The 13,671-nt window shown below is 42.9% G+C and overlaps 2 protein-coding genes across 2 annotated transcripts; both read left to right on the top strand.

The window, feature by feature from the left end:
* The first annotated feature begins 6,413 nt into the window (after positions 1-6,413).
* Positions 6,414-7,568, top strand: LOC149957635 (uncharacterized). The gene has a single exon (XM_090167115.1). The coding sequence runs from the start codon at positions 6,414-6,416 to the stop codon at positions 7,566-7,568; it is 1,155 nt and encodes a 384-aa protein (XP_090023241.1).
* A 462-nt stretch (positions 7,569-8,030) lies between these two features.
* On the top strand, positions 8,031-10,502 carry LOC149957634 (uncharacterized). The gene is made up of 2 exons (XM_090167114.1): positions 8,031-8,542; positions 9,758-10,502. The coding sequence occupies exons 1-2, from the start codon at positions 8,031-8,033 to the stop codon at positions 10,500-10,502; spliced, it is 1,257 nt and encodes a 418-aa protein (XP_090023240.1).
* The last annotated feature ends 3,169 nt before the right edge of the window (positions 10,503-13,671 follow it).

The following is a 13,671-nucleotide window of genomic DNA, read 5'->3' as shown; positions in this document are numbered from 1 at the left end:
TTTCTGGCTTTCCAATAGTAGCGCATGTTTTTTCTGTTTCTGTATCTTTTTCGCTCCCGATTCAAACCGCCTCATATTAAATAGCTATTGAATTTAAAGAGCTTTTAAATATTTAAGACGCAACCGCACACAACCGAGTCCGAAAGAAAATGACCTACTGTTACTTTTGTATCCCCTCACCAGTGCCCCTCAACTTTTTTACCCTATCTCCCCCGCTATTGTTATTGTCACTCTTACTTCTAAAAATGTTTAGCCTTTAGGAACGTTAAAATTGGTGCCACGCTGCTCCACCTGCTACTGCCCAAGGGGGACTCTTCCCTGACGTATCAACAGGTGTCACACTGTGCCCCCTTTTTTCGTTTGAGCTATCTAGAATGGAATGCCGCACGGCAGCACTGAACACGTATGGGTCTCAAACAAAGCCCTTCTCTCGGTACGAATCGCTACTCGCTTGTGTTAAATAGCCTACAGCTTGAAAGATGAATCAGAACCAAAAAATGAGGACTTTTTCCATAGAAATGGTAAAGATCTTTATCATAAGTAAATTAGTAAATACGGTTTCAAAAAGTAACAAATAAAAATACTGAAAAACAGGTTAAACGAGGCCCTTTCTACATAATTTTGAGGCCCCTATTTTAGTCATTTTGAGGCCCTCTCAGCATCTCAACATAGGCTTCAGCCTACCCCAGCCTACCTGTAGCGGCGCCACTGCTTGCAAGCAGGTTCTTCACACGTTTCATCATCTTCATCCTAAAACACATACTCAATAATAAATAGCAGAATCTGATATTTTTCACGATCCGTGCATTTTTCTCAAAACCAATAGAAGTCTCATATTTCCATGATACCAGAAGTTAATGAAAAAAGATATCGGATTCGTTACTCGGATGGAGAGGGTCGAGTTTTACTGTGCTGTTTCATCTCCCACCCTTTCTTTCGCTAGGTGGTTCCTGCGCGTAAAGCCTGGTTTTCACTTGGCGGAAAATCACCGACAGAAAGTTCGACGTCGGCGATATGGTTTTCGACGTTTCGCTCACTGTCGGCGTTTTAGCATTTTCACTTGGCGTTTTTTTAGGGCGGAAATAAAGCGATTTTTTTCTGGTAGCGAGTTTGTCGGTTTTCGTCTGATAGTGGAGATTTAAGCCTAGGCCTAAAAATGGATGATTTATCTGATCATAATAATGAACTATTGATGTAAGCATTTTATATTTAATGTTATTTTACATGATCTATCGTGTTCAAAGAAATATGAGTTATGAAAAATCGGTTTGTGTGAAAGAAACATACTGGAAAAGAAGGCAACAAGGGTATCAAGAAAAAAAAACACGTTCAAAAAATTCACAGAAAGCACGTGGCCGAGTTCCGGATGCAAGAGGCAGGAAATTAACCATCCCCCTGACGTCACAGTCACCTTTCGAAAATGGTTTTGATTGGTTGAAAAAGAGCGATATCGCCCAACTGAGCGAAAAAATTAGAAATGAAAATCGCCACACAAAACCGAAAACCGACGGAATTTCCGCCCGGCGTCGACGGAAAATTTCGCCCATTTTCCGTCGACGCCGGGCTTTTTTGCCCAAAAACCGCCAAGTGAAAACCATTCTTAAACCTTTCGCCGCTGACGGGCTTTTGCCGTCACCATTTTCTAATAGCACAGCACTTTAAGGTGACAGTGGCGTAGCCAGAAATTCGTCAATGGGGGTTTAAGTATGTGAATGTTAAGAGGGGGTCAGAAGGGGGTTAAAATTTAGTACAGGCAAAGGTGGACCCGGAACCCCCCTGGCTACGCCACTGTAAGGCGATGTTTTTCAGCTTTGGGTGCGGGGATTGAAACCGAGTGAGAGGGGGACGCGAAGAGAAATGCCCTTGATATTAAAGCTATTCCTATTCAATAACTTTGCATTCACTTCTGATTAAACATATTTAGTAAAAGAATCTTTAGCTTCAGAAATATACGATTTTATAACCTAAGGGTATTGAGCCTTCACTTCAGAGTAGTAGCAAATTTATTCCACTGATATAAGTATAAATTAATTTAACGTGGGGATATTTAAAATCGATAGCTGTGATGCATTAGTTTCGGGTTTAGCTATGACTATTGCTTTCAATTAAAAAAATTACATTTTTAGCGTAAAGACATTAATCTAAGACCTATTCCGACCTTCCGCTGTCGGGCCGCTTATACGACTAATATAGTGCCACGTGTTCAAAATCCTCTGCGTCTATAGGATCTCGAATCGCTCTCACGAGATGTCGAAAAACGCTTTTCCATAAAATATTTGTCGAAAAATGCTACTCGAATTCGATGGACTTCTCGAAGTCGATCTCGTCGTGTCCGAAGCTTACGAGATCGCCTGCGACAGAGGTTTCAACCAATCATCGAGCTAGTAGTTCTTTTTAACAACCTCCCCCTCCCCCTTTCTCCCGTGTTGCCAAAAAGCTACCACTACCCAAACCGTCTTTCTTAGCTAAACAAGTTGGCAAGCCAAAATATACCTCTCCTCGGAAGAATGGTCCCTAGTGGTATTAATTTCTCGACACGACCCCCAAAGATATCTCCGCAATTCAGAGTTATTTACGACAAACGTATTCTCGGTTCAAACCCTGCCCGGTATAAAATTTTAATTTTAATAATTGAGACGAAACAATCGAGTTTAATTTATTCAGAATATTATAAATTAAGTAGTTACAACAGCGAGTTAGACTTACTAAAACAATGCACAATTGTATTTAACCCTTTTTACAGTACATGTTTATCAGTTGAATATAATACTAAGCAAATTTTAATGAAAGAAATATCTACAGATGGTATTTGTATTTTTCTCGCTTACGAAATACTTGCCGCATCTTTAACGCTCATTTTATTTCAACGCTCGTAGACTTCCAGTTGACGTTGTGACACATACCGCATGAAAAAGACCAATGCCGTCCAATTTCCAATATCATATAATGACTCGCACACCCAGGAAATCATTGACTGCGTTAGAAATCGTAGATCCAAATATCCACACCAAATATATTTACAAGAAGCAAAAACCTTACCATCAACAAAGCACAGAGAGCCACTTGAATAACCGCCAGCTCTTAAAGCAATTAACGTTAAATTATCTCCTTTGAATTAACACAACTATATATAGGTCGTTAAAAATACCCGTAAATAAATAACAAAAAAACTAACAAAGTGGACCACCCACAGGGTCTACCCTTTAACCCTCTTATCTCGGCTGACTGCGCTAAAACAAGATTTAACCTTTAAAAAAACCAGATTAGGCCTTCATAAATTCATTAATAAAAAAAGACTTTATTACCTATTATGCTTACGATGCGTGTCTTAATTTCTGTGAACCTAAGGAGCTATCGGTGGTTCTGTGGTAGAGCGCTCGACTGCCAAGCCGAATGGTCTGGGTTCGAAACCTGGGTGGCGAATTTGTTTTTAATCAATAGAGAAACGCTAAATTAGAATTTCTTCGATGCAATAATTTCAATTTCAATTCTATTTCAATTAAACCAAAATTTCGTACTCTATTAAATACGCTTCCGATAAAGCTGAAGGTCTAATTTTCAATAAGGCGTAACAAGTGTCGGTGGTTCTGTGGTAGAACGTCCGCCTGTCAAGCAGGAGGTCTCGGGTTCAAATCCCGTCCGATGCGATTGCAAATTGATACTAAGACGAATACCGTGTACAACTGGTGGAAACCCTGCCATTGGACGTTGAGAGGTAGCATTACACTCAGCACTCGGTCCGTCACGAAGTCATTAAGAAGAAGTTGGAGAGAAAACGCCCATATAAACACAACAGACTAAACATGCACAACCATCAGAACACAATCCCAACAAATTCAACACTCACAACCTACGTATAAACATTACAAAAACGTAAAACACCAAACCGTCACGACGGTGAGCGAAAAAACACCATCCAAACCAAACCGCAAATGAATCCGTTAACGCTCACCGTCACACGGTGGTTTTGCCAACCCTTCGAGAAACTTCGAACGCAGAGATCTCGAGAAACTGCGTAGGCAGTGATTACACTTTGCACCGAAAATGCGGAGAGGTAAAAAGTAATGGCGCTTGCTATAGCTCGGCTTGTATTGTTAAATATAGCCTTAGAAATCGATAATAGGCGTAATTTTCAAAGATAAAGAGTTAAAAGAGACCAAACAATAAATCCTTTGGACTTAGAGCTCGGCGTTTGGATAAGAAATAATAACTTTATTCATTTTTATCCACAAACGAAAATTATCCGAAAAAAAAACTATTATTTTACATGTTAAATTGCTATATAGCCGTGGATAATATCCATCGATAAACAGTTAATCGTAATTTTTATGTTTAATCAAAACTTTAGCGGTTAATTTAGCTGTTTCGCCGAGCTCTATTTGGACTTAAAATATATACTGCAGTACAATGAAAATAAATATCCTTTCTCTAAACTATAAAACATGGGCGTTTGTAATCAGCTGTTTTTGTGATGGTGTATTCTTATTGGTCGGAAAATAGAGAGCCTATGCGCGATTACAACCGGAAATATGTAGAACCCACGTGGTCTACTCGCTTGTCGAGAGTCGAGATGTATCACTTCGAAGTCGATTTCGATGAAGTATAGAATAGCGTTTATCGAGAAAAGACTTCTCGATCGAAGTGATCGCCTTCGAGATCGACTTCGAGTCGACATCGAGAGTCAGATCGAGAAAAATTAGAGAATAGCCTCCCAGATCTCCAACAAAGACTGTATAACGATTCGCGAAGCGTTATTTCAAACTTCCCACCAAAGCTCGGCGTGTAGCTTGTAGCGCCATCTACCATGTCGTCGCTTTCCACAAACAAACACTTCACGACATTCCGTCCATATGAAGCCTTTCACGGTAAGCCTGCCAAACAGGACGCCCTAAAGAGACTCACGGATTCTTTCATGGAAAATCTTGTAGCGGCCCAAGCCACCCTCCAGAAGACCGTCGATTTTACAGCTTCGGCTCCCAGTATCTATCCCCCCAGTGATGACCGGACCTCTCGCTAGCATCATTCTCAAATCAGGGTAAAACAATAAATGACGCTCTGTGTAAAGTATTTATAAAGGGATATGAAATTAAAAGAGTTTTTGTTTAAAAATACCTGGGTATACTGTTTGATCAACATTTAACTTGGAACGATCATATAAATTCTATCTGTAAAAAATTATCGAGTGCTGTTTATCTAATACGGAAATGTAAACAATTATTCCCGCGATCAATCTTATTCCAGCTGTATTATAGTTTTTTTTACTCGCGTCTCCTGTACGGAATTGTGGTCTGGGGAAATACATGTAACAATAATATCAAAAGAATACAAATACTACAAAAACGTACTTTGAGAAATATTTATAACAAGGAATGGCTCTCTCATACCAGACCACTCTTCCAACAGAGTAAACTACTTAACATAACACAAATTTATAAATTTGTATGTTTGAATTTTATTTACAAAAGTGTAAAATCCGAGCCAGGTACCCTCTTTAAAATGAACTCTACTAAATAAATTACAAGAGCAAATACTATGATAGCAACGCCATTTTGTAAAACAACAAAAAAATTAACTTCTATATTTTACGCCGGCGTACAATTATTCAATATACATTATTATAAAATTGCAAACTTAAAAACTGAAATGGAAGTTAAAAACACATTTAAAAGAATAGTTTTTGAGACTGAGTAGACCCAACTCCAAGAGATACTTTTTTCAGTTTTAACTTAGTTTTATTAATTTCATGTACGGTACCTTTTTAATTTTTTTTATTTTACTTTGTTGCTTTGTTAATTCATATTGTATTAGTTAGAAAATAAATGTATTATCTAATAATGTAAGAGGGCTATAAGTCGCAAGTTGATTTGGCCCTCTAACCAAAAATACTAAACTTAAAAAAAAATATATTTGAATTTGAATTTGAACGTTCACGGTATTCGTACTCGGCTCGCAGATATTATCGACATTCTCGGCGACTTCAGCCCATCTATTTTAGCTCTTCAGGAAACTTTTCTTTCTCCAACGGACGTATGTAACTTTCAATTTGGTCTTTATGAAATATTTCGCGCCGATCGCAATTGCCCCCCAACTCGAACTCCGGGGCGCGAGGAGGTCTGGCCACTCTGATAGCCAAAACTATCCCAGCGATCCGTCTCCCTTCCCCAGTTTGTGCGGGCGTCGAGACGTTGGTGGTGAAGATTCATCTCCCGCTGGGCTGGCTCACGCTTTTCAACATCTACGACCCTCGGGGCACCGCCCCCCCCCCCAAATAATTTTTCGACCAACTCCTTACCGGACTTGACCCGCCGTTCATCATCCTTGGTGACTTCAACGCACACAATTTCCTCTAGGGTGGCCGCCACACCGACGCACAAGGACACCTCATTCAGACTTGGCTGGAGGACCACGACAACATGGTACTCCTCAATACGGGGGAAGCAACCCGTGACCCTACCCACGGCTCTGAGAGCGCGCTTGACCTCGCCTTCGCTAGCGTCGACCTGGCCGCAGGTCTGCCATGGCGTGTCTTGCAGAGAGGAACAAGCGATCACCTACCTATTCTCATAGGGGAAGCGTCTCACGATGCCCACAAGGAAGAGAGTACCCCTCACTGGCGTTACGCGGAAGCGGACTGGAAGCATTTTCGCATTGTCCTTGATAATGCTCTAGGCGAAGAACACCTTACAGTCTCCTCCGCGGAATCCCTTCACTTCAACTCGGTGAAGGCGTCGATTCCTCTCACCAGCGGCCACAGGAGGTATACGTCTCGCCAGCCGCCTTGGTGGGATACCCACTGCTCGGCGAAGGCTACTGTCGTCACTGCGGCGCGGCGCAGAGCCCAACGCTCGGGCCTCTCTGCGGACATGGTTCTTTATAAGCGGGAAAGGGCGATCTTCAAGAAACTGGTCAGGGAGACGAAGAAGACCAGCTGGCGGGCATTCTGCGATCGGCTCCATGCTCATACGCCACTGCCGCAAATCTGGTCCCAGGTCAGATGGTTCAAGACTGGCGTACTCGCACCGAAGCTTCTCACGCTGCAGAAGGGGGCGGTTCTTTTCACAGACCAAAGGGAAGTTGCAGAGTGCCTAGCGTACAAAGCTGCGGAGAATATTCACCCTCCCCCAGAACTCTCGCCGGCTCAAGCGTACGTCCCAGAGACTTCTCTTGCACGTCCACCGGCCAGGTACAACGCGCCCTTCTCGGCGCCGGAACTCAACGGCGTCATCTCCGGCCTTCACAACACGGCCCCTGGTGCCGATAACATCTCGCACCTAATCATTAAAAACACCACCCCAGCGTTTAGCGCAGCTCTTCTCAGGCTCTACAACCATCTCTGGGCCGATGGCATCATGCCCTCGCGGTGGAAACATGCGATTCTTCATCCCATACTCAAGCCGGGCAAACCATGCAGAGACCCCACTTCCTACAGGGACATCTCCCCTCCTTCCGAACCTTGGCAAAATTTACGAGCGGCTTGTTCTTGGCCGTCTTACTTGGTTTCTGCAGGTGAATCGCGTGCTTCCGCCGGAGCAATCCGTCTTCCGCAAAGGGCGCCGGGCAACCGATAACGCCCTCCGGCTTGTTACCGCTGCTCAAGGGGCCCTGGCGACTAATCAACACTGTTTGGCAGTTTTCCTCGACTTAAAAGACGCCTTTGGAAGTGTCGACCATCAGGCGCTACTCTATAAGCTACAACGCCGGGGCCTTGAGGGAAACCTCCTCCGCTGGGTGGAGAGCTTTTTGGACGGCCGTACCGTCCAAGTCCGAGTTAATGGCACACTCTCAAAGCCGTACTCAGTTACCCGCGGCGTGCCGCAGGGCAGTGCAATCAGCCCAATCTTATTCTACGTCATGCTCGACGACATTCCCGAGCTGTGTCCGAGGCCGGTTGACCAAGGGGTACATGCGAATGACATCAACACGTGGATTTGCGGTCCAAACCTCAGCCGCCTCTTCCCTGCGATGCAGCTTGCTCTCGATAATATCTCGAGCTATGGAATCACCTGGGGTCTAAATTTCCAACCGCTGAAATGCCAATTCATGAACATCACCAAATCAAAGCAGATCCAGGCCGGCCTGCACCTCACGCTCGGGCACACTGCCCTTTCTCGTCCTATCGGTATCTCGGAGCCCTGATTGACGACAAGCGGTCCTGGTCCCCACACATCGAGGTCCTCGTCGCTTCTTCGCTGAAGCGGCTAAACCTTCTGAGAGCCGTCTCCGCGACTCGTTGGGGGGTGGGAAGGAAGGTCCTTCGCCTTCTCTACACGCATCTCCTTCGCTCTCGGCTGGACTACACTAGTTCTTTCTACGCCTTGGCCACAGCTACCACGCTCGGCAAACTCGACAAAGTCCAAAATACCGCTTTCAGAGTCATCCTAGGAGTTCCACAGTCCACTCCCATCCGGCTCATGGAATCCGAAGCAGCCATTCCTCCTTTGCGTTTTCGGAGAGACCTTCTGGATCCCTTTAACATCGCTCCATGCGGAGCGTCTGACACACCCGATTTCTATCCTTCCCTATTGCGATCTACCCTACCCAGGTAGCAAAATCTCGTTGATAAACCGTTTGTGAATCGTTGAAGCTATGTTGAGAGATAAACGTTATGAAATGGTTGACGATGTCACCAAAATAGACGGTTTATAAAACGGTTGATATTATGTCTTTAAATACTAACAGAAACCCAAGTATAAACGTTATATGATTTGACGTTTATTTAACGTATATATTGAACTAAAACCAAACTATTAAAGGATATCAAATTCACCAAGTTAACGTTGAATGATTAACGCCTATTAAACATTTTTAAAATTATTAACAAATAAATGGGGTAACAGGCGTATTTCCCTGATTTATGCCAATTTCAAACAATTATACGTTGATTACACAATAATTTCCCTTTTATCATACGGCCTAGTGTCTATAGAAGAAGGCTTTTAAAAAACATTACTATATTTTAATCGTTTTTCCTGTGTAGGGCCAAAGAATGAAGAAACCCGGTCTTTTGGCTAAGACCAAAGTGTAGTATCTTGTGTATAGCGGATATACCTAATTATTAAATTAATGCAATTAATTAAGATGTTTTGCCGACCGTAACCGTCGAAAACCACAGTCAGGGTACCATGAGATAGTATTCCAAATGTGGTCGACCTAAGTTGAAAACTGTAGATTCCTATAGTGGACAAACAAACATATAAATAAAGTTTATATTTAGTTAAATATTAACCACTTCTATAACATGTTTTAATTAGAATATTCTTATTAAAACATGTTTAAGAAGTGGTTAATATTTAACTAAATATAAACTTTTATTATTAGTGGGATTAAAAAATTTGTTATTAGCAAACAAACATAAAAACGTCTCATGTTTGCCAAAAGATATACCCTTAAAAAAGTTAAATAATATAACGTTATTTTAACCTAAATATCCATATTAAAAGTGACGTTTTTGAATGTGGTGAATATAATTTAAATAACGTGGTTTTTTCAACCTAACTATTTTGATAAAAGCATGAGTTCTAAAAGAGGTCAATATTTTACTAAATATAAACATTTATAATTAGTGGGATAATAACCATTAAACGTTATTTTGACCTTAAACCAAATATTGACCATTTTACAAACGTTATTTTTCTACCTGGGTACCTTCTCTGGAACTCATCGAGGACCGTTTCCCACCGAGCCGACTTCCTTTGCCTCTTCGAGCGTGGCGCCTTGCACAGGAGTACAATCTCACTTGGCTTTTCAACTACTCCAGGGCCCATCTCCCTCGTCTGCGAACACCGGAGTGGGAGCCACCAGCGGCCACGATCATTCCTCGCTGGGTCTCTTTTACCAAGGGAGACCTGCCATCTGACGCGCTTCGGCAGCTCTTTTTCACGACCCTCGAACCTTACGCCAGAGATGCTACGGTCATCTATACGGACGGCTCGCTCTCCTCGGACTCGGGTGTTGCTGGTGCGGCTTTCGCGATTCCGGCCCTCGGCGTCGGCGCGAGGTCCTTCGTGGACTCCGGGCATCCTATCAACCGGGTTGAGCTCCTCGCTATCCAGATGGCTCTTTCATACGCGGTGACAAATGTGCCTGGTGAGCTGGTTATTTGCTCCGAATCTCAGAGTGCCCTCACCCAACTGCTGACGCGCTCTTCTGATCCGGTTGTTTCAATAATCCATGATCTATGTGACAATTATCCCCGCTCCGTCACTTTCCTTTGGTGCCCAGCTCACGTGGGAGTGCCAGGCAACGAAACGGCGGACAAACTGGCCGGGGTCACCCAGCTTCAACGTCCTCAGGGGGTACACTTCTTCCTTCCCTCGACACTCTCGGAGCTAAAGAGTGTCTGTGGGAAAGCGATCACCTCTTCGTGGACTCGCACCTGGCGGTCTCTCGCAGCCCAGTGGCCTCTCCTGGCTGCGAAGCCTAACCCTGATTCTCGCGCCGTTCTGGCCGTTCAACTTCCTAGACTGGAGGACACTCTTCTCGCGCGGCTTGGTTGTGCCTGACTTCCCACAAAGGCGGTTCTTCATCGTTTCGGGCTTCGGAACTCGGACTCCTGCCCTCGGTGTGCGGTACGAGAGGACGCCGAACATGTCCTGTTCGCGTGTGCCTCCTTCGCGACCCCTCGGCGGAATCTCTACCTTTCGCTCCAGGCGCGGGGTCTCCCGGACTTCGTGGTGGGTGTTCTCACCGCCGTTCACGCGGGTTGGCAAGAAGTGATTTTGGACACTTGTAAACTTCTTCGTAAAGCTTTTCCGCGATGATTATGATTATTGTTCTTTTTGTATTTATTTTTCTGATGTGTATAACTTTCAGCGCGTTTGTTCTTTCTAAATAACTTTTGTTCGCGGAGTTTTCTCCCTGTGCGCCTGGTGTGAAGGCCTCGTTGCTATATACACCAATCCCTGCTACTATTGTTATTCTGCCCCCCCCCCCCCCCCTATAAATAGTGTCACTTTGAATATATATTTGATGTGACTTTTTGGCTTTGGAAAACCTGTAATTTTTAATGCTTAGTACTTTTTAGTTCCACATCGATATATATCGAAGTGGGACTATTGCTATGGACGGATTGTAGTTAAGTGTTGTTTGTTTGTTGTCGGCGTGGAAATCGACTACATGGCAGATGGCGCTGAGAAACCGGGATTCGAAATCACAAACGGCCAGTCAAAAACTCCAAATCACGACGCCTTTGCCCTCGCGGCTACTAGACGCTTACAACAATTTGTTCGGAACTTCTACTGTATCCTCGTCAGTTTTAGAGACGCGGGGGGAGTTGGCTAGTTAAGTTGTCGAAATCCTCGTCCCTTTTTCCGCCTTATTTTACGTATATTTTCGCCGTTTAAGGTCAAGTGAACCTCAAACTTCGCGTCGGGTGGTGGGCAGTAGCGGCGCTAAGGTTTTTTCACAGGTGGGCTAATTATTTTGTGGCCCTTACAACCATGGAGTGTAGCTACACTCCATTTTACAAATTTAGTGATACCCTTATAAATTTTCCAGGAAGCGAGAAGAGCAAGGTCGTTTTCTTGGTGCGGCTCTCGTCGCGTTAACTGGACCCCCTAGGACCTTGTATCCGACCGGGAGGGGACAAGTGCACGCCCGGGGTATTTCCCTAAATTCCCTTTCTTTTCTTTCTATTGTCCATTCAACTTTCTCTCAATTTCCGCTCCCTTCCTCCCGAATCTATCTGTTTATGGTCTACTATCTTATTGAGTAAACAAATTGATTTTGAAAGTTTTTTCCAGAAAAAGTTTTCTTGGCATTAAAACCAATTTCTAGAGATAAAGAAAATTCATAAATTCAAATATGTGGCCTCTTAATTATAAATATGTGGCCCTTTAAATATAAATATGTCGCCCCTCTCAGAAATGCAGGGGGGCTAAAGCCCATTTCAGCCCACCCTTAGCGCCACTACTGGTGGTGGGTGGTGGGTGGTGGGCACACTTGCTTAAGATGCCTCGCTCGAAAGTGAGTACTCGAATAAACGAGCTCGAAAATTTTGAATGTTCGGGTGGTGAGCAGTGGTAGGTGGGCACACTCGCTTAAGATGCCTCGCTCGAAAGTGAGTACTCGAATAAACGAGCTCGAAAATTTTAAATGTTCGGGTGGTGAGCATGTGGGCACACTCGCTTAAGATGCCTCGCTCGAAAGTGAGTACTCGAATAAACGAGCTTGAAAATTTTAAATGTCCGGGTGGTGAGCAGTGGTAGGTGGGCACACTCGCTTAAGATGCCTCGCTCGAAAGTGAGTACTCGAATAAACGAGCTCGAAAATTTTAAATGTTCGGGTGGTGAGCATGTGGGCACACTCGCTTAAGATGCCTCGCTCGAAAGTGAGTACTCGAATAAACGAGCTCGAAAATTTTAAATGCCCTCTTCCCCATATGTACTTATAAATGCTCTAAAAGCCCCACAATGAGATACTTATTTTCTTATTTAAATAAATCAACAAGAGACATTAAAAAACTTCATCACTCGTTACACCAAACAAAAGGTTCAAGACAAACTACGAGTTCAATCCACATAGAACCATAGAGAAACAATTATAAATTGAAGTCACTATCGGGAGAAGGTATTATATTATTAAGAACACGCGTACGCTTAAACAGTTAAAGCATTGAAGACTCTATTTCCCTTCACACACTTACGTACCGCCATTATTAATTATTGGACTCCCATACTCATCCAAAAACTAGGGGCATTCGGGCATATGTATTTTTATATCTATGAATGTAAATTTTTATTACGATAATCTTTGCCGTAAACCATTCGCAAAACTTAGGTATATTAACTTACAAGTTCACGTAGAGACTACCCGTTTATAGCTCTACCACAAATAGATCGAAATTTAAAATATAGCTTTTTGTCAAATTACCTTGCAAGTTAAGTCAAAACCAATATCCATTAATCAAGAATGAATTTATGTACTTAGAATATGGGAGACCAAAAAATCCAAAGCAGTCGGACTTAAGCTTAATTACATTCAAGGGTATCTTTTTTTTAATTTGTGCAATAATAGGAATGTTGGTGTTTGAACCATACCCAAATGTTTGATATAAATTTCCTAAAATAAACATATTTGAATCCCAGTTTAAGAATTTCTTTAAATCATTTTTCCACTTATTTCAATAATTAAAAAAAAATTATGTTTGTCGTGTTTTGCTTACCTATTTCACCTTTGATACTTTACGTCTATCTAACGAAGGAAATCAAATGACCTCAACAGCTTATGAATTGGTTTGCCCACCCGTGTATCCTGAGGGTGGGCGGTGGCCACTCTTTAATAAAGGATGGTAAATAGTATATCTAACTATAGGAAATCACATGGGCTCAACAGTTTTTATATTAGTTTGCCCACCCGGGTCTCCTGATGGTGGGCGGCATCCACCCTTTCACTTAGGGTGGCAATTTATATATCCAACGATAAGAAATCATAAAGCCTCAAAAGCTTTGTATTAGTTTGCCTACCTGTGTCTACTAAGGGTGTATGGCTATGCCCACTCGAATACACTGATGTGGAACTAATATTACGGCCTGGGCCGACTTGTTCACTTTGCATTAGTAGAAAATATCAAATATGACGTTTTGCAAACAGTTTTATCTACCGTACGAAAAGCACTAGGAGAAAACGGAGTTCAGTTTTGAATTTCCCCCAGGGCTTAAATTACGCAGGAAT

Source organism: Leiobunum rupestre, chromosome 2 (assembly GCF_980474605.1).
Source record: "Leiobunum rupestre chromosome 2, qqLeiRupe1.1.hap1, whole genome shotgun sequence".
NCBI lineage: Eukaryota > Metazoa > Arthropoda > Arachnida > Opiliones > Sclerosomatidae > Leiobunum > Leiobunum rupestre.
This window is presented reverse-complemented; position numbering and strand designations above follow the sequence as displayed.